The sequence below is a fragment of the Belonocnema kinseyi genome, chromosome 4, assembly GCF_010883055.1.
Source record: "Belonocnema kinseyi isolate 2016_QV_RU_SX_M_011 chromosome 4, B_treatae_v1, whole genome shotgun sequence".
In the NCBI taxonomy this organism is placed as follows: Eukaryota; Metazoa; Arthropoda; class Insecta; order Hymenoptera; family Cynipidae; genus Belonocnema; species Belonocnema kinseyi.
In genome coordinates this window covers 38562011-38584051 of record NC_046660.1, presented here as the reverse complement: position 1 = coordinate 38584051, position 22041 = coordinate 38562011, and the positions used below count along the sequence as shown (strand labels likewise).

The 22041-nt window shown below is 29.6% G+C and overlaps 1 protein-coding gene across 3 annotated transcripts in view; it reads left to right on the top strand.

Annotated features, from left to right (window-relative positions):
• The window catches only part of LOC117171274 (histone-lysine N-methyltransferase 2C-like), a 166826-nt gene that overhangs the window by 86323 nt on the left and 58462 nt on the right, over positions 1-22041 (top strand). For 2 of the 3 annotated variants that reach the window (XM_033358413.1, XM_033358412.1), the window contains exons 21-22: positions 5337-5870; positions 15132-15298. In XM_033358413.1, the coding sequence (XP_033214304.1) occupies positions 5337-5870; positions 15132-15298 (701 nt within the window). Of the gene's footprint in view, positions 1-5336; positions 5871-15131; positions 15299-18519; positions 18667-22041 lie in introns of all 3 variants that reach the window. The other variant, XM_033358411.1, reaches the window with a different exon arrangement.

The window sequence follows — 22041 nt, the reverse complement described above, 5'->3', positions numbered from 1 at the left end:
ATTTAATTTAATTAATTGTCATTCTTACCTTCCAATCTACCTTCATTTCTTTTTCTTTCACTGGGAAATTCTGATTATCTTCAAATTCATTTATTCATTCACTTTGTGAGTCGATTTTATAATTAATTTTCAAGATATTACTCTTGCACTTTACAAGGAAAGACCGAATATTTTAATTTTTGGTTTCGATTCATAATTTTTTTGAATGAAAGCTCATTACCTTAGTATTAATTTTCCAGGTTATATAGCATTTGCTTGCAGTTTTTTAATTTATTAAAGTATTTGTAAATATAATTTTCTTCGATAATCTTTAAAAATACTGCACATAATAATTTTTTCATGCTTTTTTTTTAAGGAAAAACGGATTTTTTTTAAAACTTTGCTGTTTCATGTTCTTTGCAACCAAATTTTCTTTATGAAAATTTTATTTATTTTTTTTTCAGAAGGCTTGTCAATTATATTTGCAGTTAGAAGTATGAACGAATAGCTTTGAATGAACAAATTGAATTTTTATTCATAATTTTCAAACAGAACAGTGACTCTTCCAAGAAAGGTTCAGAGGAAACAAAATGCGATCAAAAATACATTTTTTCGTTTAAAAAACGCCATTTATACTTTTAATTTTAAATATAATTGTTAAACATGACGAAGAAAATTAATAATATTTATAGAAAATAAATTTGTGAAAAACATGATAAAGTTACAGTCATTTTTTACGTGAAAATGACAATAAAAAATTATTATTTGCAGATTTTTTAAAGGTTATTGAAGGAGATTATATTTTTAAACATTTTAACAGATACAAAAGTGAAAGTAGAGAGAATTGAAAATGCAACCTTACGGCTATGAAACAGAAGCGCTACTAGCCGAGATCAAAGAAAAGTATAAATTTTAGTTCTATAGAGCACTTCGATGTCTGCCAATCTAAAAATTATTAATTTTCATCGACAAAAATGTTAAAGAAAGTTTGCAATTATTTAATTTGTAACGGTTCAAGTTTTTGAATTCATTAATTCCTAAATACTTCAGTTAAAAATCATGAAACCGGTGAAAAAGACAGTGATTTTTTTTTACATAATTCTCATTTTTTAATAATAAAATCTATCCAATAATTTTGAATGTCATTTGGTAGTACATAATATGATACCTCTTAATGTTCTTGATCATTTTCATCATTTTAATTATTTGACTTTAAAATTAAAGTTTTTAATGCTTAATTCTGATATAGTTTAATTTTTGAGACCTTGAAATTTAAATTGTCTATCTTCAAGAGTTTAAATCGTAAATATTTTTTTTTTAAAGTTTATTAATTTTTTAATTCTCAGTCAGGAATGTAACTAATTTTTTAATTTTTAATTTATTATGTTTATTTTTTTAATCTACTGTTCTTATTGTGTTTTTGTTTTTAGAATGATTAAACTTTTGCTTTTCATATCATTTTTAATATCAATTTAAAAACTGTAATCCTTAAATTTAAAAAAAATCGTCAAATCTTGAAAATCCTATTAAAATTTCTGAAATAGGATAAAATTGTTTTTGACATCCCTTGAAATATTATGAAATCTTTACAATCCGTTCAAATCCATTTAAAAATTCTTTGAAAACTTGGTGAAATTTGATGTTTTAGTTTCTGAAATCCTGAGAAATTGATTGAAATACCTTAAAAGCTTTTTAATTCTCTTAAAATCTTTGAAATCCTCAGAAATCTGATTAAATTCTTTAAAAATTCCTTGATATATTTTAAAATATACTAAAAATTGTAGGTTCTACACAATTATTCCCAACCTTCCGACATTTTTTAAAACTGCATTTAAATATTATTATTATATTATTTAAATATTATAAAATCCATTGAACTTCTGTGAAATTACATTAAATTTTATGATATTTCTTGAAATATAAAAAGTTCTATGAAATACTTTGAGATCTTGGGGAAATTTATTCAAATAACCAATTGATATTCTTTAAAATTCCTTATAATTATTGAAATCCTTGAAAAATGTATAAAATTGCTTAAAAATCCTTTAAAATATTTGAAAATTTTGGAAATCATATGTAATCCTTTCAAATCTTTCGAAATTCAAGGAAATTTTTGAAAAACGCACATTAACCGAAATATTTGAATCCTATGAGATCCCCTTAATTCTTGTTAAATTGTTTGTAATTCATACAAATATTATAAAATGTTTTAAATGACTTTATATCTATTGAAATCCGTTAAAAATTACTTGAAATCTTCTCATAAAAATCTTTTTAAGCATTTAAGGTTTTATGAAGTCCCTTGAAATCATTAAAATCGCCCTAAAACTTGTTAAATCCTGTAAAATCTTTCAAAATCCTCATGAAGTTTAGAAAATTCTTTGCAATCCCATAATTTTTGTTTTAATCTTGAAAAAGCCCTGGAAAATCTTTTTAAATTACCTAAAACTTTTGAAGTATTTAAACGTTTCTTAAAATAATGAACATTCAAGTAAACATACTAAAAAATAAACCCAGATTATTTTCTAGATTTTCTCGCAGAGTCATCTTGTTATTTTTTATTTTTTGCGAAAATTTGCATTAAAGTTTTTTTTTTTGTAAAAGAATCATGAAGCATTTGAGAAAAAATGGAGAGTGAATGAAGAGCTTTTTTCAGACAAGAAAAAAGAAGCCTAATTTAAAAAAAAATGTAATAAAATTGTTTGATGAATTCATAAATTAAACATTATTTAATTACAGTTTTAAATACTTTAAATTTAGAAGAGTTCTAGTGCTTTTAACACTTTGATGAAAAGTATGAAAGTTATAATTTTTTAATTTTTATAAAATAATAATAAGTATAGAAAAAATATATATGCATCAATTGATTAATTTAATTAGTCTCAGATATATTAATCAGATATATGAAAAAAAATAGTTTTTCTGTGATTTTAAGAATAAAAATATTATAATCGATTTAATTCCACATAAAAAATATGATTATTTATGAAAAATGTTTAAATTCACAAAAAATACATTGATTTTAACCATGTTTTTGCAATTAAATTTTTTCTGACCTCCGCTTCTAACCAATTTTTGAAAAATTATTGTATTATAATAAATGGCGGCTTATTTTTTCCGGGAAAGCATTGTCTGCAACTCTACTGTTTTCAATTTTGCAAATACATTTTTCATCTATGGCTCTAAATCGTTAGAACAATTTTTTGGTTTGATAAAACATTTTTGAAACAAATAATTATATTTTAAGATTATTTATTTTTTTAATTAGAAACAGTAGAGTTGTAGAGAATGTTTTCTGGAAAAAATAAGCTGTCATTTATTCAAATGCCATCATTTTTCGAAAATTGGTAAGAGGTGACGGTCAGAAAAATTTGAAAAGCAAAAAACATGTTGAAAATTAATGTTTTTTTGTTGTGAATTTTAATATTTTTCGTAAAAAATAATATTTTTATTTGAAATGACATCAGTTGTAATATTTTGATTCTTAAAATCAATGAGAAACTATTTTTTTAGATATCTGACTTGGCACAACTACCTTAAATCTTGAAAATCCTATTAAAATTTCTTAAATCTTAGGAAATTCTTTTTGGCACCCCTTTAAATATTATACAAACTCCGTGAAATTAAAAGTTTTTGTTTCTTCTGAAATCTTGGGGAATTGATCAAAATACCTTAAAAGCTTGTCTGGATCCACGCCTTTTTCTATTCACCTACAAAATTTCATTTTAAATTCACAAATATTGGTTTGAAGCTTCTTAATTTTTAAATGCACAATCAGGAACGTAGAAAATGTTTTGATGTTTAATTTGTAATTTTGCTTTTGTCGGCTAAATAAAACTAATTTAAAATGTGTATTTCTTATTGTTTTTTTAGAATTATTAAATTTTTACTTTAAATAAAATTTGTATGTCAATTTAAACAATATAATCCTTAAATAAACCTTATTTATGAAAAATGTTCAAATTCACACACAAAAAAGCATTCATTTTAACCTTTTTTTTTTGCAAATAAATTTTTTCTGACCGTCGCTTTTTACCAATTTTTGAAAAATGATTGCATTGTAATAAATGAAGGGTTATTTTTTCTGGGAAAACATTAACTGCAACTCTACTGTTTTCAATTTTGAAAGTAAATTTTGCTATGGCTTCTTCTGTGGCTGTAAATCGTTAGAACAATTTTTGTGTACGATAAATGTGTTTTAGCAAATAATTATATTTTAAGATTATTTAGTTATTTTAAATATTGGAAACGGTAGAGTTTCAAAGAATAAGAAAATTCAATTTACAAAAAACATTGTATAAATTAATGTTTTCTGTTGTTGTGAATTTCTATATGCTTTATGGAAAATAATGTTTTTTTATTTGAAATGACATCAGTTAGAATATTTTGATTCTTAAAATCATAGTGAAACTATTTCTCCAGATATCTGACTTTTGGCACGACAACTACCTTAAATCTTGAAAATCCTAATAAAATTTCTTAAATTTTATGAAATTCTTTTTGGTATCCCTTGAAATATTTTAAAATCACTTCAAATCTCTACAATCCGTTAAAATCCGATAAAATATTTTTAAAACTCCCTGAAACTCCGTGAAATTTGAATTTGTTTTTTCTTCTGAAATCCTGGGGAATTTATCGAAATACCTTGAAAGCCTTCCAGATATCCGAAAATAATAGTTTTTCTATGATTTTAAGAATCAAAATATTATAATTGATGTCATTCCAAATCAAAAACATTATTATTTATGAAAAATGTTCAAATGTACACACAAAAAAGCATTCATTTTAACCTTTTTTTTTGCAATTAAATTACTGTTTTCAATTTTGAAAGTAAATTTTGCTATGGCTTCTTCTATGGCTATAATCGTTAGAACAATTTTTGTGTAAGATAAATGTGTTTTAGCAAATAATTATATTTTAAGATTATTTAGTTAATTTAAAAATTGGAAACGGTAGAGTTCTAAAGAATAAAAAAATTCAATTTGCAAAAAACATTGTTTAATTTAATGTTTTTTTGTTGTGAGTTTTTATATGGTTTATAGAAAATGTTTTTTTTTAAGTTAGAATATGTTGATTTTTAATATCATAGAGAAACTATTTTTCCAGATATCTGCCTTTTAGCACGACAACCTTACATCATGAAAATCCTATTAAAATTTCTTGAATCTTATGAAATTCTTTTCTAGTACGTTAAAATCCGATAAAATCTTTTTAATAGCCCCCGAAATTCGATGTTTTTTTTTCTTCCTCTGAAATCCTCGGAAATTTCTCGAAACGCCTCAAAAGCTTGTCAAGATCCACGCCTTTTTTTCTATTCGTCCGCAACTGTTTTCAATGTCCCTTTCTCGTCTTGACAGCTGAAATGGGCGCCGACTTCAACATTTTGGAATACGCTGACCCAGAGCTGGACAACATAACCGGAGGCGAGAAGACAAACATCCTCGACTTGGATTTGGAGCAAGTGGAGGTTGAAACGAAGGAGGAGAAGCAGAAGAAAGTGACGAAGGAAGAGCCAAAGTCGGAAGACTTGGGTGGAACGACAACAGCTCACACGGACAACAACGAGGGAAGAGTGACGAGCACTGTTCAAGCACCAGCAGAGACACCTACTGCTCCAACTCAAGTGCAGTCAATGCAGGCACCGACATCGCAAAATTCCCAGCCAGCAACTCAAGTTTTGCCCCAGGCTCATCCAATTTCGGCGTCTGTGCAGCAGATGAATCAGCATGTGCAGCAAGCAGCTGCCCTCGGAAGACCTATGGCTCCTGGTACTAAACTCCTGGCTCCGGATGGTACCATCGGAATCGTCACCTCAACCAATACCGTCACTGTCAGTTATCCGACGACCTTCCCCGGTCATCCGCAACGCATCCCCCAAACGCATTTGCAAGGTGAGGAACAAAACTTGATCAATTTTAATCCAGATCTCAATTTTTAACCAAATAATTGAATCCTCCAGAAAAAAGTTGCATTTTTATTAAAAAAAAGAGAAAAAAAAAAGAAAGAAATTTTGACCAAAAAACATTTTTGATTTCCAAATCAAAAAGACGAATTTGTAACAGAGAATGGAAATGTTAAATTCAGAGTATTTTACAAATTTGTAGAAAAAAATCTGTCCACATTCAATTTCAACAGTTTTAAAATAATTAGTTGAATTTTTATGTTTTTGAATTATGCTATTATTTAGCTTACAATGCGTAATTCAAATTTCTTTTACTTTAAAAATTTTCAATAAAAATTTTTTATTTTTAAGCTTACATTTTTAATTTGAAGAATTTTTAAATGCTTTCTAAAAGACTGGAACAAATAAAAAATAAAAGCCTTTGATGTTGAAAATTTTGGATAAAAAACATTTTTATTTAATAAATAAGTCACTTTTTTTATTTATCTGTAATTTAAGTAATAAAAAGTGAACAAAAACGGTTAAAATTTTTTCAATTTTGGAATATTCAACGTTTCTATCTTCAGATTCCTTAAAATTATATTATTTTGAAAATTTTAAAGTTCATTGATTGATTCTTTAATTTAAAGCATTGAAAATGATAACGTGTGTTTATTTATTTTTTATTGAAAAATATTAGGACTTTTAATTTGACACGTGTAAATTATTGAGCACTTTAATACAAAATTTTTAAATTTTTAACTTTCAAATTTCAATTTTAAAATTTCAAAATTTCAAAATTTTACATTTCCACTTTGAGTGCTGTCATTTGCAGATCAGTTTTTATTACCTCAAATGGAAATTTTTTTAGCTTTAGTGTTCTATTTTGTAAATTTCATTGACCTTTAAAAATGTTTGCGAATCGATAAATGAGCGGGAATTTATTTCGTCGATTAAAACGGCCACCCTGAAATTTTTGCGGATTGTCGCTGGACCGGGAATTTTACAAATGTTTAAAACATCTTTTACTTGCAAATTTCCCATTTTGGATTTTAATTTTTAGACGTACATTTTTTATTTAAAGAATTTTAAAATGCAGTTTTGAAGACTTGAAGAATTAGAAATTAGGGGCGTTTGAAACCGAAAATTTTGGATAAAAAGACCTTTTTAGTTGATCAAATATGAATATAAATTATAATGATTTTTAAAATTGAACTATACATTAAGGATGAACAAGTGAATAATAATAATTGATATTACAAGATGCTTCGGAATCAGTTCAAATTTTAAGAATTTCCAGACTTTTTTCAATTTCTTAGGGCGATAGGCAATTTTAATTTTTTTTAAATCAATTTTTGGTTGAAAACTTATCTTTTTTCAGTTAAAAATTGAACTGTTTGGTTGGAAATTCATCTCTGTTATTGTAAATTCTTTTTTATCGGTTTAAAATTCAACTGTTTAAAAAAATTCGACTCTTTTGCCTCAAACTTAATTCTTTTGTTAAAAATTCGTGTTTCTGGGCAGGAAATTAATCTTCTGTCTTGAAAATTCTGCTATTTTTTTTTTAATTCGTATTTTTGCATTGAATTCAACTGACTTAAAGTTCCCTTTTCGAAAAAAAGAAATTCAACTGGAAATTTAAATATTTTATTATATGCTTTCGGCCGATAGACGGCATCCCTATGAGAGAAGCTATTGCGTATCTGCCTTAACCTTCCTATCTCTTTCTAGCCTCGCAGTCCCCCCTCTCTTTTTCTCTCTCTTGAATGTTCACCGGTAAGTGCGGCAACGCCATCTAGCTCATAGCGTTGAGTACTTCCGCCGCGTTAACATCTCTCTCTCTCTCTCTCTCTCAACTTCTGTTATATTTTCATTTGGTTCAGTGTTTCGAACTTTTCTGTTTTGGTGCTCGGGCGTTTCAGTGTTGTGCAATGTCCGATTCGAAGGAAGAAGGTCCTGAAAAGGTTCGCGAAAGTGAAAATCTTGAAAATCGTGAAAATTCGTCCTTCTCACACAATGCATCCGAACGACGCCGCCGACAACATTATGACGCCGAGAGTGAGGACGAGAACATGGTCTCAGTAAAAATGCCCAGATTTAGCTTCAAAACTCAGCTCCAGAACCTGCAAAACCAGATTAATTCCTTGGCTGGGCTGCTTTCACAAGAAGCTCAACCCCACGGCGACTGTCAGTGTTCGTTGTCTAGACCTTCACAGAACGCCAGAGTCCTGCACTTCGGAGACCTGAAAACTAATATTGATAAAAAGAAGGCTACACAACCAGCTAAGAAGGAGCGTCTGGAGGCCCTTGATTCCTTACAACATTTCAATTCTCCGGAGTGGAAGATCTTAAGCTTTTCGAACGCTTTGAGGGATCTTATCGCTTCTCCCAGTTTTACCGATATAAAGGTAAATGAAGAACTTTGTCACGTTGATAGAAAAAAGATCCTTTCTTAGCGACTGACAGGGTCCTCGCCGGTTTGTCCAATGCGTTTCTTGAGCAGAGGGAACTTTTGAGATCGAGTCTACAATCCATCATCGACGGGTCTTTCTCGAACCCGGATATTCTCAATCCTGATACACTGTTCGACAGTTTCGAATCTTTCTTTGGTCCGGGATCTCAGATCCAGAAAAACTTCGACCAGATCATACAAGTAATTTGTGACAAGAGAGCACGGCGCATAGAGGCCAGAAGAGAGCATCTTCTTTCCGAGCTACGGAATAAGAACGTCCAAGTGGCTCTTCGCAAGGTTCCTCCCAGTTCCGAATACCTTTAATAAGGGCGATCTCTCTGCTTTAATCCAATCTTTAGGTGGCTCTCAAAACTGGTTAAACACGCCAGCTTACATAACCTCAAAAAAGAGTTATAAAGGAGACGTTGCCCCTCGCAACTCACTCTCTTCTCAAGCGGCTCAGACTTCAGTGGGACCATCACTCTCTTCTAGATCTAATTTCGATTCCCGCCGGAACAGTGCAAACACTAAAGGCGCATTTCAAAGGCCTCAGTATAATCCTAAACTTTCTGGCTCCTTTCGCAAGAAACCAGCTGTAAAGTGACAACCAACCAAACCCTGTATTCTCAGGGGGCCAATTGTCTCTTTTCAAAGAAAGGTGGAGAGACATGGATGCCCCGCCAAACATTCTGAAGCTTATCTCTGGCGTCCTAATCCCCTTAATCTCGAGGCCAAACCTTCTGGCAAATTGGAATCGCTCCAGATTCTCCACGAATCTGTCTTCACAGATGTCTCTGGAAATAGAGATCCTAAAGAAGCAGAAAGTAGTGGAGCTTCCGCCACATCCAGGCCCAAGCTTCATCTCGAGAATGTTCCTCCTACAAAAAAGCAGTGGAGGACTCAGGCCAATTTTCGACTTACGAGGCCTCAACAAACATGTCAAGGTAAGAAAATTCCGACGTTTCTCTCACCTAAAGGTTCCAAATTTTCTCCAAGATAGAGACTGGATGACTCGCATCGACTTGTCCCTAACCTTCCTCCACGTACCGATAGCGGACTCTCATCGATGCCTCCTTCGTTTCGTCTACAACAAGGAGCTGCTTCAGTGGAAAAGCTTGGCCTTTCCGCTGCCCCTCATATCTTCGAAACCATTTCAAACTGGATTGCACAGGTTCTACGATCGCGAGGTATGAGGGTAGTCGTATACCTAGACGACTTTCTCCTCGTCTCTCCAGACAGGAGCAAACTAAAGACACAAATCCTCGAGGCAGTGAAACTGCTGGAATTTCTAGGCTGGAGAATTAATCGGGACAAATGCGTTCTGAACCCTGGTCAAAAGATCGAATTCTTGAGCATTCTTTGGAATACCAGGGACAACCTCATGAACCTCCCGCAAAAGAAGGCTCAGAAGATTTTCGTGCTAGCCCAAAGGTTCATCTCCCAAGGACACTGCTCATTGAAGGATCTTCAACGCCTAGTAGTTCAACTAAATTTTGCCAACTTCGTCGTGCACAGAGGGCGACTTCATTACCGCCACCTTCAAAGGTTCTTGACCAAATTCCGCGAACACAGACCACAGCAGAAGCTCGAAGTTACTCCTCAGGTGATCCAGGAGCTGACGTGGTGGCAGACAGCCATATCTTCTTCTGTCCCTTTACACAAAGCACCCATAACGAACTTTCTCACAACCGACGCTGCAGATACAGGTTGGGGTGCCCAGCTCGACGGTCTCCACATTTCCGGCCCATGGTCCGAGTCCCAGAAGAGCTGGAATTCCAACAAAAAAGAAATGTTCGCATTTCACGCCGCTATAGAAAGCATGTCTCTTCAACTTCGGAACGCTCACATTCTACTGCAGACGGACAACCGTACTCTCGTAGCTTACGTCCAGAAGGAAAGAGGCACAAGGTCTCTCCAACTCCTGGACCAAATCTATCAACTTCTAAACACTCTGGACAGAAGCAACATCACCCTCTCTGTGATATACCTACCAGGAAGATACAACGGTATTGCGGACCGACTATCGAGGGGAAAACCCCTCCCGGAGTGGCATCTGCTACCCTGGACAACGAAGAGCATCTTCGCCGAATGGGGCGTTCCAGACGTCGATTTCTTCGCGTCAGCAAGGTCAGCAGTAGTCAAGCAGTATGTATCGCGAGACTGCAACGATCGTCACGCCTTATTTATAGACGCCTTCAGTCAGCCTTGGTAATGCAAGCTCGGATGGCTCTTCCCACCACCCTGCCTCATACCCAGAGTCCTCGCTCACCTAAAAAAGTGCAAAGGACAATTCCTTCTAGTAGCGCCAAAGTGGGAACAGACCTTCTGGATGTCCGATTTATCGAGAAGGAGCAAGGAACCGCCACTAACGATTCAGAACTTAGAGAACTCCCTGATCGACACAACCACGAACCAGCCTCCTCAGCAAGTGGAACGTCTCACACTCCAGGTTTGGAGAATTGGGTGTGGCAGGACCTCGTTAGAGATTGGTCCCCTAAGGAACAAGAATTGATCCGAAATAGCTGGAGACATTCAACCCTCGAGACATATAAGGCTCCGATACGAAGATGGCTTCGCTGGTGGACCTGCCTCAGACGCATCTACTGACTTCCTAGTTCGACAAACCCTCAAGGCTATCTCGATTGCTAAGCCATCTTGAGATCAAATCCCCTATCTGGGATGCTCGGATTCTTCTCAACTGGCTAGCTAAACCTACGGAAACCGTATCTTTATTTGAGATTTCCAGACGGACAGCAACCCTACTCCTATTAGCTTCTAGACGGCGAATTCACGATATGACACTTTTAAGAATGTCAAAAGACTACCTGGAGAATCGAGAAGATGAGATAGTTATGTGGCCAACCTTCGGCTCTAAGACGGACCGAGCTTCTTTTAGACAGTCGGGTTGGAGGATTTCCAAGCACCCGAATATCTGACTATGTCCTATCACATGGATCAGGACAATGCTTAAAAGGTCACAGGAAAGAAGAAAAGATTCCAAATTCGATGCTCTTTTCATAACCATCTATGGAGACGTTAAGCCTGCATCTAGAACTGTCATCGCTAATTTGATCAGATCAGTCCTTAAGGAAGCCGGAATAGATGCCTCGCTAGGAAGCGTTCGTTCAGCGATAGCCTCACGAAGTTGGCTAGACGACCTCCCTGTCCAGGACAGTCTAGATCGTGGTAACTGGAGATGCTCCGAAACCTTTAAGAAACATTATTACCGTGAAGTTTCAAACGACAATCAGCTCGATCCTAGTTTATCTTTTCCGAAGTTTACTCCCTATTTAAAGAAATGCTGGAGATTAGTCTAATAATTATGAGTTTATGTTTACGAATCACCTCAGTTAAGGTCAAGTTTAATATTTCTTCTTTACTTGTTTACGATATGGTTTACCCCTTTTTGTTCAACCATGTAGAATTCTATCAATAGACAATAATAAATATATATTAAAGTCTTTCTACGAAACTAATCAACCCTTTCAAATTATCACATAGCGTTGAGTTCACCAATAGATAACAAACACGTCTCTCATAGGGATGCCGTGTATCGGCCGAAAGCATATAATGCTAGCGTTTTGAATTACAACAAAACGCGTATTATGTGCGAGAAGCCGATACACGGCATCCCACTAAAGGGTTTTACTGAATAAGAGCCGCTATTAGGTAGACGGCGTTGCCTCACTTACCGGTGAACATTCAAGAGAGAGGGGGTACTGCGAAGCTAGAAAGAGATAGGAAGGTTAAGGCGGATACGCAATAATCGGCCTCTCGCACATCATACGCGTTATGTTGTAATTCAAAACGCTGGCATTTTTTGTTGAAAATCCATGTATCTTCTGAAAATTTGTCTTTTTGTATAAAACTAATAATTTTGGTTGAAAGTTTAATTATTTTGTTGTAATTCAACTTTTTTTTGTTTTCATTTTGTTTGCTCGAAAATTCAACTGTTTTAATGAAAATTCTTCCTTTTGGATTAAAGACTAATCTTTTATGTTAGAAAAGTCATCTTCCTTGTATGAAAATGGACTTTTTTGTTGAAAATTCAACAGCCTTCCAAAAATTCCATCTATTTTGTTTAAAAAATTCTGTTTTCCTTGAAAGTTGTACAGTTTGGCTTCTTGGTGACTGATTCCTCTTTTTGGTTGAAAATTCCTTTAAAAATCCAAATATTTGATTGAAAATTTACGTACTTTGTTAAAAGTTCGTCTATTTTGGCAGAAAGTTGATCCTATTTTTGTCGAAAATTTATCTTTTTATAGAAATTGAATCTTCTTGGTTAAGTTTTTTACTGGAAATTTAATTATTTTATTTTTAGTTGAAAATTTGTCAATTTTATGTGAAAATTCAACTATTTGTTGAATCTCCGTCTGTTTTTGGTAGAAGAGTACTCTCATGAGTTGAAACTTTATCTTATTGATTAAAAATTAATTCCGGTGATTGAAAATTTGACTATTTTGTTGAAAATTCGTTTCTTGTTTGGTTTAAAATTTATTTTACTAACTGATAATTTAATTATTTTATTTTTTATATAAATTTGATCTTTTTAGTTGAATGTTCATGTATTTGGTTAAAAATAAAATGTTGTTTCAGTTGAACATTTATCAATTTAGTTGAAAATTGACTTTAACTATTCATTTTTGTGTGGAAAAATTACCTTTTTTGATAGAAATGTAATCTGTTTCGTTAAAAAATGTTCTGTTTCATAGAAAATTTAATTATTCTATTTTTTGTGAAAATTCATATTTTTAGTTGAAAATTCACCACTGTGCTTAAAAATTAATCTGTTTGGTTAAAAATTCGTCTATTTTTAGTTTAAAATGATTTTTTAAAGATAAATTGTAACTATACCATTTTTGCTCGAAAGTTTATATTTTCAGTTGAAAATCAATTAAATTTTCTGAAAGCTCGTTTGTTTCTTGTTTAAAATTTACTTTTTTTTAACTACAAATTGAACATTCTAGTTTTGGTTTGTAAATTTATGTTTTCTAGTTAAAAATTGTTATATTTTACTGAAACTGTATCTTTTTTGGTAGAAAATTCATATTTTGGGTATAAAATTGAATTATTTTGTTAAGAAATCATTTTTTTGGCTTAAAAATGATTGTTTTTAAATTTAATTCTTCTACTCATTGTTAAAAAATCTTTTAAAAAACACATATTTTGTTGAAAATTCATTTTAAAAAAAGTTTTATGTTTATTTTTCTAACATTTAAACTATTCCAATTTTGGTTAATAATGGTAGAAAATTTATCTTTTATGTTGAAAATTCAATTAACTGTTTGGTTAAAAATTGATACTTTTGGTTAAAGATTCATTATTTTAGTTAAAAATTCATTTTTTAGGTTCAGAATTTATCTTCTTGATTTAAACACTCAACTAAGAAGTGTTTACAATGTATTTAGAAACAAATGTGTTCGCATTAATATTATTAATATTCTGGGTGTATTCTTCGTAATTGGTTAAAAGTCGACTACGTGGTTTCAAGTTACAACATTTAGTAACAAATTGACTTTATTTGGTTGAACATAAAATTTAGTTAAAAATTCATCTTTTTGGTTGGAAATGCAACTATTTCGTTGAAATTTAATGTATTTGGTTGAAAAATCGTTTTTTTGGCTGAAAATAAAACTACTTGGTTGAAAGTTACAACACTTTTTTGTATGTTTCTCTAATAAACATTCATAATATTTTATAAACACAAAGATTTGTAATATTTATCATTACAAAATGACCAGGCGATCAAAAAATTGAACATCTTATTTTTTTTATTTTTTATGAAAAATCATCTTTTTGGTTCAAAAATCAACTATTCCAATTGAAGTTTCATGATTTTAGCTTTTTGGTTGAAAATTCACTTCTTGGTTTGAAAGTTCAACTATTACAGTTAAAAATTTACAATTTTCATTGAAAATTAATTTCTTTTACTGAAAATTCATCTTTTTGGTTGAAATTCATCTTTTTTGTCGAAAATAAAATTACTTGGTAGAAAGTTAACTATTTACTAAAAAATTATTCTTTTTTTGTTTAAAATTGATCAATTATAGTTTAAGATATATAATTTTAGTTGAAAATTCATCACTTCAATTGAACATTTGTTTATTAGAAAATAATTGTTTAAACTCGAAATTAAACTATTCCATTTTAAGTTGAAAATGTATAATTTTTTTTTCGAAATTCAACTATTTGATCAAATTGGATCTTTTTTATGTAAAAATTCAACTATTTGTTTAAGAATTTCAATTATTATTCAAATTCTTTGACTGTAAAAAGAAATTCAAGAAATGAATGATGTGTTAATAATTATTTAATGACTTAATTAATCGATAGTGCTAATACATTTAAGAATATCTTGTTGCATAATTTGTCTCAGGTTTTTGAATTAAAAATATTAATAAGATTCCTAGAATCTTAAAAAAAGTATTATTTACAATTAACTCTCGAAACTGTTTACATCGATCTGAGATACAATCCGATTGTTTAAAAAAATGCAAAATATTTAAATTGTTCCGTACTGTTAAAAATTATACCTAAAATTGTCAAGGTATGGATATTGAAAAAAAGTACATTTACAAAAAATACTAATTTTAATTAACCGCATGTTTGAGAAATTAAAAAAAATAGTTAACATCTCGATTTAATATTTTGAAAATTGCATGCCACTATTTTGCTGCTATTTTTAAAAATGTATTCTACCCTTGACGCTATTTTGAGTATCTCAAATTAGTCCGAGGCCCATGAACCTAACTAAAAATCCTCTCTGTTCTTGTTCTCTAAAGCTACATGATTTGCGAACATTTTTTTTCTGATTCGCAGTTCAACAACACCAACGACTTGGAATGAGAGTCGCAGGCGTGCAAAATGTGGCGGGGAGGGTGGTTTCCGTCAGTCATATGATTGGTCCCCGCATGCCTCTTCCGCCACCGCCGCCTCCACCGCCTCCGTATCCTGGTCCTCCTCCTCCATATCGAGGACCTATACAGGTTTGTACAGATTTTATATTTTACTCGACTACTCCTCCCATTATAAATTCAAATTTTAATTTAGGTACCTTTGTTGTTTGATGAAAAGTTTTAAAAAAAAAGAAATATTCAAATGAACCATAAAAACCCCTTCTAGAAAAAAATATGGCGTCGAGAAATTGTACTATGAACGTCACAAATGTTTTTCAGCTTTTGCACTTTCATCAAACTACGAATTAATGCCTCTTAATTAACCGGAAAAATTGGTAAAGGTCGTCCATAAACTTAGATACCCTTTTTCTCGTTCTGCTTGTTTTTTTCACTTAAAAGAAAACTAAATTAATAGAACCCAAAAAAAATCAGCTACTTTTGGTTGAAAAGTCTAATATTATATTGTTTTGAGTTTAGAATTCATCTTGTTTGGTAAAAAAATCTAGTAATTGCTTCAAAATTTTATTATTTTGTTGAAAATATCAGAAATTCAGGTACTTGGTTGAAAGTCAAACTACTTTGTTAAATATTTATTTTTTTATTGTAAATCTCCTTGGTTGAAAAGTTAACTATTCCATTTTTAGAAAAATAATCTTCCAGGTTAAACAATCATCTTTTGCGTTCAACTGATTTGTTGAAAATTCAATTTTTTTAAAGATTCATCATTTTAGTTGAAAATTCATCTCTTTGGCTGAAGATGTAACTATTTGGTTGAAAATTCTTGTTTTTTTTTTATTTTTTTTTTATTTTTATAGGAATTAATTTTTTTATAACTGTAACTTTTGCATTTTCGGTTAAAAATTGATATTTTTTGTTGAAAATGTATCTTTTCTATTTCAAAATTCATCGATTTTGTTTTAAAAAATCCCCCTGTTCTTGTGTTTTCTTCTGTTTTTGTTAGAAATTAATTTTTTTAAGTTAAAAATGATACTACTTGACTGAAAATACAACTATTTTTTAAAAATGTAATCGTTTTTTTAAATCAAAAATTCATCTATTTCTTTGAAAGTTGAACTACTTTACCAATTATTCATTTTTTTGTTGTTGAAGATCCGTAACTTTGATTGACAGTTTAATAATTTTGTTGAAAATTCGTTTTATTTTATGTTAAAAATATCTGTTCTAGTTGAAAATTCAATTTCTTGGTTGAAAAATTCGTCTATTTTTGGTAGAAAAGTAATCTTTTTACTTGAAAATGTATGCCTTTTGGTTAAAAATGTAACTGTTTCGTGGATAATTTATCTTTCTTTGTTCAAAAATCCACTACCTATATTAAAGTAGAACTACTTTTTAAAAAATTCAGCTTTTTCTATTGTTGTATATTCATAATTTTGGTTAAAAATTTAACTATTTGGTTGTAAATAATTCATAATTTCAATTTAACATTATACTATTTTAGTTGAAACTTCAACTGTTTGTTTAAAAATTAAACTATTTATTTGAAAATAACTATTTTGTTTAAATTATTTTGTTGTTATTAAAAAATAGTTTTGTTTGTTAAAAAATCATTATTTTAATTAAAAATTGGACTATTCCATTTTTTATTGAAAATTTATCCTTTTTAGTTGAAAATTCAACTATTTTCGTGAAAATTAAACTGTTGAAAATTTTACTATTTTTTTGAAAGTCTGTTGTTTTTGTTTTATACAAATAAATTTTTTCAACTAAAAAATTAAGGATTCCAGGTTTGGTTAAAATTTATTTTCTTTAGTAGAAACTTCTACTATTTACTTGTAAACCCATAATTTTAGTTGAAAATTCAACTATTTTGTTGTTAAAAAATAGTTTGAATGTTGGTTGAAACTGTAACTGTTTTGTTCAAATTTAACTATGTATTTTAAAATTTAACGATGCCATTTTTCAGTTAAAAATTAAAATATTCATTTGAAAGTTTAATCATTTCATTTTTGGTTCAATTATTATATTTTGTCATTGAAAATTCAACTATTTTATTATAAATTCCTATTTTTACTTGAAAATTCAACTATTTTGGAAAAGATTTCAGCTATTTGATTAAAAAAATTATACTATTTATTTGTAAATTTAAAGATTCCATTTTTAGTGGAAAATTGTTCTATTTTCGTTGAAAATTCAATTGTTTCGTTGTAAATTTATAGTTTTAGTTGAAAATTCAACTACTTTGTTGGAAACTGTAACTATTTGGTTAAAAATTAAACTATTTATTTGAAAATTTAACGATTCCATTTTTCTGTTTTTTTAAAAGTCCAAGCAATTTGTTGTAAATTCATATTTTTAGTTGAAAATTCAACTACTTTTATAAAAATTTCAACAATTTGGATAAAAATTAAAATATTTATTTGAAAAATTTAGATTTCATTTTTGGTTAAAAAAATATCATTTTTAGTTGAAAATTCATCTGTTTTAGTTGAAACTTCAAATGTTTGGTTAAAAATTAATCTAGTTATTTGAAAATCAATCGATTCCATTTTTGTTTGAAAACATTTTTTTAATTGAATATTCAATTATTTAGTTGTAAATTCATATTTTTATTGTAAAATTCAACTATTATGGTGTAAATTTCAACTCTTTTGTTAAAAATTCGCCGTTTTTTGTAGAAAGTTAATCTACTTTGTTGAAAATTGATCTTTTATTGTAGTAAAGTTATTTTTCCTGTTTAAAAATGTACTTTTTTGTCCAAAATTCAACAGTCTTCGAAGAAAATAATTTTTTTCGTTTGCAAATTAAACTGTTTTGTTACAAATTATGTATTTGCTTAAATGTTCAATTATTAGTATGTTAATGCAACTATTTGGTTAATTTTTTTTTCTAAATTTGTCTATTGAGTTGAAAATGTATCTCTTTGGGTGGAAAATCTTGTCTTTTTTTTTGCTAAAAATACAATATATTTCAACTTAAAATCTAAGGAACTTGAAGCGTTTCATATTGAAGTCAATATGGTATCTGCATTAATTTAATTGGCAAAAATGTATTCCATTATTCCCCGATTTTCGTGAAATATTGCTGGAAATTTGAAGACAAAAAAAGAAGCAGAATGGGGATAGGGTCACAAAAAGCTGAAAATCGTCAAGTTTATGGACGGCCCCTTATTGTCAGATGTATTTTGATGTGTCAGCAATTTGGAAACGTTGAGAGCGTAGAATGTTAAGATAACAATAACCTGGTATGAGTGTAGGTGTAGATGAGTGATTTATTTAATAAACAAGCCTTGGCTGGTATAATGGTATTTTGGCCTGTGTGTATGCAATGCATTGGTGTTGGTGCATGTCTAGATGGGGCTATGCCCAGGTGAGCGGGGTTTGACGCGGCCCCCAATTCACATAGGGCACCCAGTCACGGGTCCACCATTGGCCCCGGTCGTTCATACTGGTGCGCCAACAATGTCACCTCATCCTCTACGAAGACCTTTGCTTCTGCAGGTGAGCAAGACGCGGGCATTAAAAGCACCCTTCGATTCTCAAAATGCACAAACCCCTCGCGAAAACAGTCCTTTTTTTTTTATTTTTTATTCTTGTAATACATGCATGGAAATGGTGAGATTTCGTGGCTGTAAAGTGTACGCAAAGTGCGATTAGCGTAAGAATTTATATTGTACAAATGCTCTCGAGAATATGCACAGCTTTTAAGTTCGAGCAGAGCATTTAAGGGAATTTAAAGGATTGATTGTTTAAACAAATATATATCACAATTAATACATATATTTAAAACATATAACGTTCTTGAGTGAATTAAACATCTACTTTTTTTAAATTGAAGTGTTGCAGCGGATCAGATAATTCCAGAAAGTCAGGGAATGTCAGGCACAACCTGATAGATTTGGGGGAGTTTTCGAAAAACTAACTTTCACGTTCATTTAATTATTATGGTTAAAAATTGAAACAATTTGGTTGGAAACGAAAAATCCTGTTTGATTGAAATATCAAATATCACGTTTTTCGTTGATCATTCATCAATTTTGGTTTTAAATTTTAACTAATTAATTGGAAGTGGAACTGCATTGTTAAAAATTCATTTATTTGTTTGATGATTCATCATTTTATCTGACAAACCTTTTTTTTGTTCAACAATGAAATATTTGGTTAAAAATTACGTTTTGTAGTTAAAAATTGTTTTAACTGAAAATTTAACTTGTACATGCTTTGTTCAAAATTTATCTTCTTGACTTGAAAATTCAAATATTTGGTTAAAATTTCTGTATTTCATTGAAAATTTAAATTTGTGAGATAATATTTAAGCTTCTTGATGACTAATTCCTCTTTTTGGTTTAAAATTCCTTTAAAAATCCAAATAGTTGGTTGCAAATGTATGTACTTTGTTAGAAGTTCGTCTATTTTCGACAGAAAGTTCATCGTATTTTTGTCGAAAATGTATCTTTTTATAGAAATTGTATCTTCTTGGTTAAGTTTTTTACTGAAAATTTAATTATTTTATTTTTAGTCGAAAATTGATCAATTTTAGGTGAAAAATTCAACTATTTGTTGAAATCCAGTGATTGAAAATGTTACTATTTTGTTTAAAATTTGTTTTACTAAATAATAATTTAAGTATTTTATTTTTGATAGAAAATTGATCTTTTTAGTTGAATGTTCATGTATTTGGTTAGAAATAAAATGGTTTTTCAGTTGAACATTCATCAATTTAGTTGAAAACTGACTTTTTATTCATTTTTTTGTAGAAAATTTACCTTTTTTGATAGAAATATAATCTGGTTCATTAAAAAATATTCTGTTTCATAGAAAATTTAATTATTCTATTTTTTTGCGAAGAATTCATTTGTTTGGTTGAAAAAAATGTATAGCTAAAAATTCGTTTTTTTTTTAAGAAGATTCATCTTTTGGGTTGAAAAATCCACCATTAGGTCAAAAATTCATATTTTTAGTTAAAAATTCACCACTTTCATTAAAAATGAATTTCTTTGGCTAAAAATTCGTTTCTTTTTAGTTGAAAGTTAGTTTTTAAATATAAATTGTAACTATTCCATTTTTGCTGGAAAGTTTATATTTTCAGTTGAAAATTAATTAATTTTTCTGTAAGCTCGTTTGTTTCTCGTTTAAAATTTACTTTTCTAACTAAAAATTGAACATTTTAGTTTTGGTTGGTAAATTTACCTTTTTTAGTTGAAATTTTTTATATTTTACTGAAACTGTATCTTTTTTGGTAGAAAATTCATCTTTTTGGATTTAAAATTGAATTATGTTGTTGAGAATTTTTTTTTTTAATAATTTTTTTAACTGAAAAATTAATTCTTCTATTTTTGATTAAAAAATAATGTTTAAAAAAACCATTAAGTTAAAAATTCACTTCTTAGGTTCAAAATTTATCTTTTTGAATTGAAAACTAGACTAAAAAGTTTTTAAAATGTATTTAGAAGCAAATGTTTTCGCATTAATATTATTAATCTTCTAGTTGTATAGCTGGTTTTATACCTAGAAGAATTTAAAAATTGGGATATTGTAGCAACCCTTTATAAGGCACGGTTTAATGCGAATAATATGTTTTATATTACTTCTTTTACTTTCTTATTTTCACTTCTTTTTGCATTTAAATTAGGCGCCCTTTCCGAATTAGAAGCGATACATTTTCCCGCGAAATTAAAATAATATATTTATTACTAGTAAAAATAGAAAATACGATTTTTTAAATCCTAATTCAAAATGCTCATTAAATTCTCACAAATGCGCACACGTTACAGTCACTGTGGTGGTTGCAGGTCATAGAAAACCTGGAAATCAGGGAAATGTTCAGAATTTTGAAGAAAAAAATGTGCTAAAGTCAAATAATTTTTTTAATGAGTACATTAAGTAACTGTGAAAAGTAATCAAACCTTTCGGACAATGACTTGTAGCTTTTCTCTTTTTCTCGTATCACTCTCTAGTTTCTTCTTAAAATAAAAATATCACTTTATTCACTTCTCTTTCTATTATTTATCCCGTAGGTTAACTACTATTTAATTCAGGTCTATACCTATTCTTGAATTTTCTTGAACTGTTTTGAAATATTTTAGGGCATTCAAAAATATTCCAAGGAATTTTTAACAGATTCCAATCACTTGAAGGGATTGCACAAAATTTTAGAGATTTTAGGGTATTTAAAAAATTGTTTAAGCAATATTTCAGAGCTTTAAAATTTTTCAAGGAATATTTCAGAGCTCGAAAATTTTTCAAGAAATTAAATTTAAAAAAATATTTTTGAGTATTAAAAAATTTTTCGAAGAATTTTCAGTATATTTTAATAGTTTGAAGGGATTTTTAATGATTTGAATGATTTCATGGAATTGAAAAATATATCATGGTCGTTTAAAGAATTTTCTAGAATTTCGGACTATATACAACAACTTTACAGAATATACAAGTTTTTAGCTAATTTTCAAAGTTTCTAAAGGATTTTATTAGATTTACTGAAGAGTTCAGTGATTTTAAAGGCTCTCAAGGTATTTGAATAAATTTTCCAGTATTTTAAGAAATGTTATCTGATTTTGTCTAATTTCACGGGATTTTGTAATATTGTAATGAATTTTAAAGAATTTCTTCACAATTGAAGGGATTTCGTAGTTTTCAAATCTTTCAAAGTATTTTCGAATATTTTCAAGAATTTAAGATATTTTAAATAATTCACGGAGTTTTCAATTTATTTCAATAATTTGAAGGGATATCTCGAAGGATTGAAAAGATTTTAGGGTATTTCTAAAAAATTCTAAGGTACGAGGGTAGTTCAATAAGTCCTTAGAATGAAGTATAAAAACAATTTTTTTTGGGTAAATTTTTTTTTATTTTTCAACATAATCTCCTTGGAGC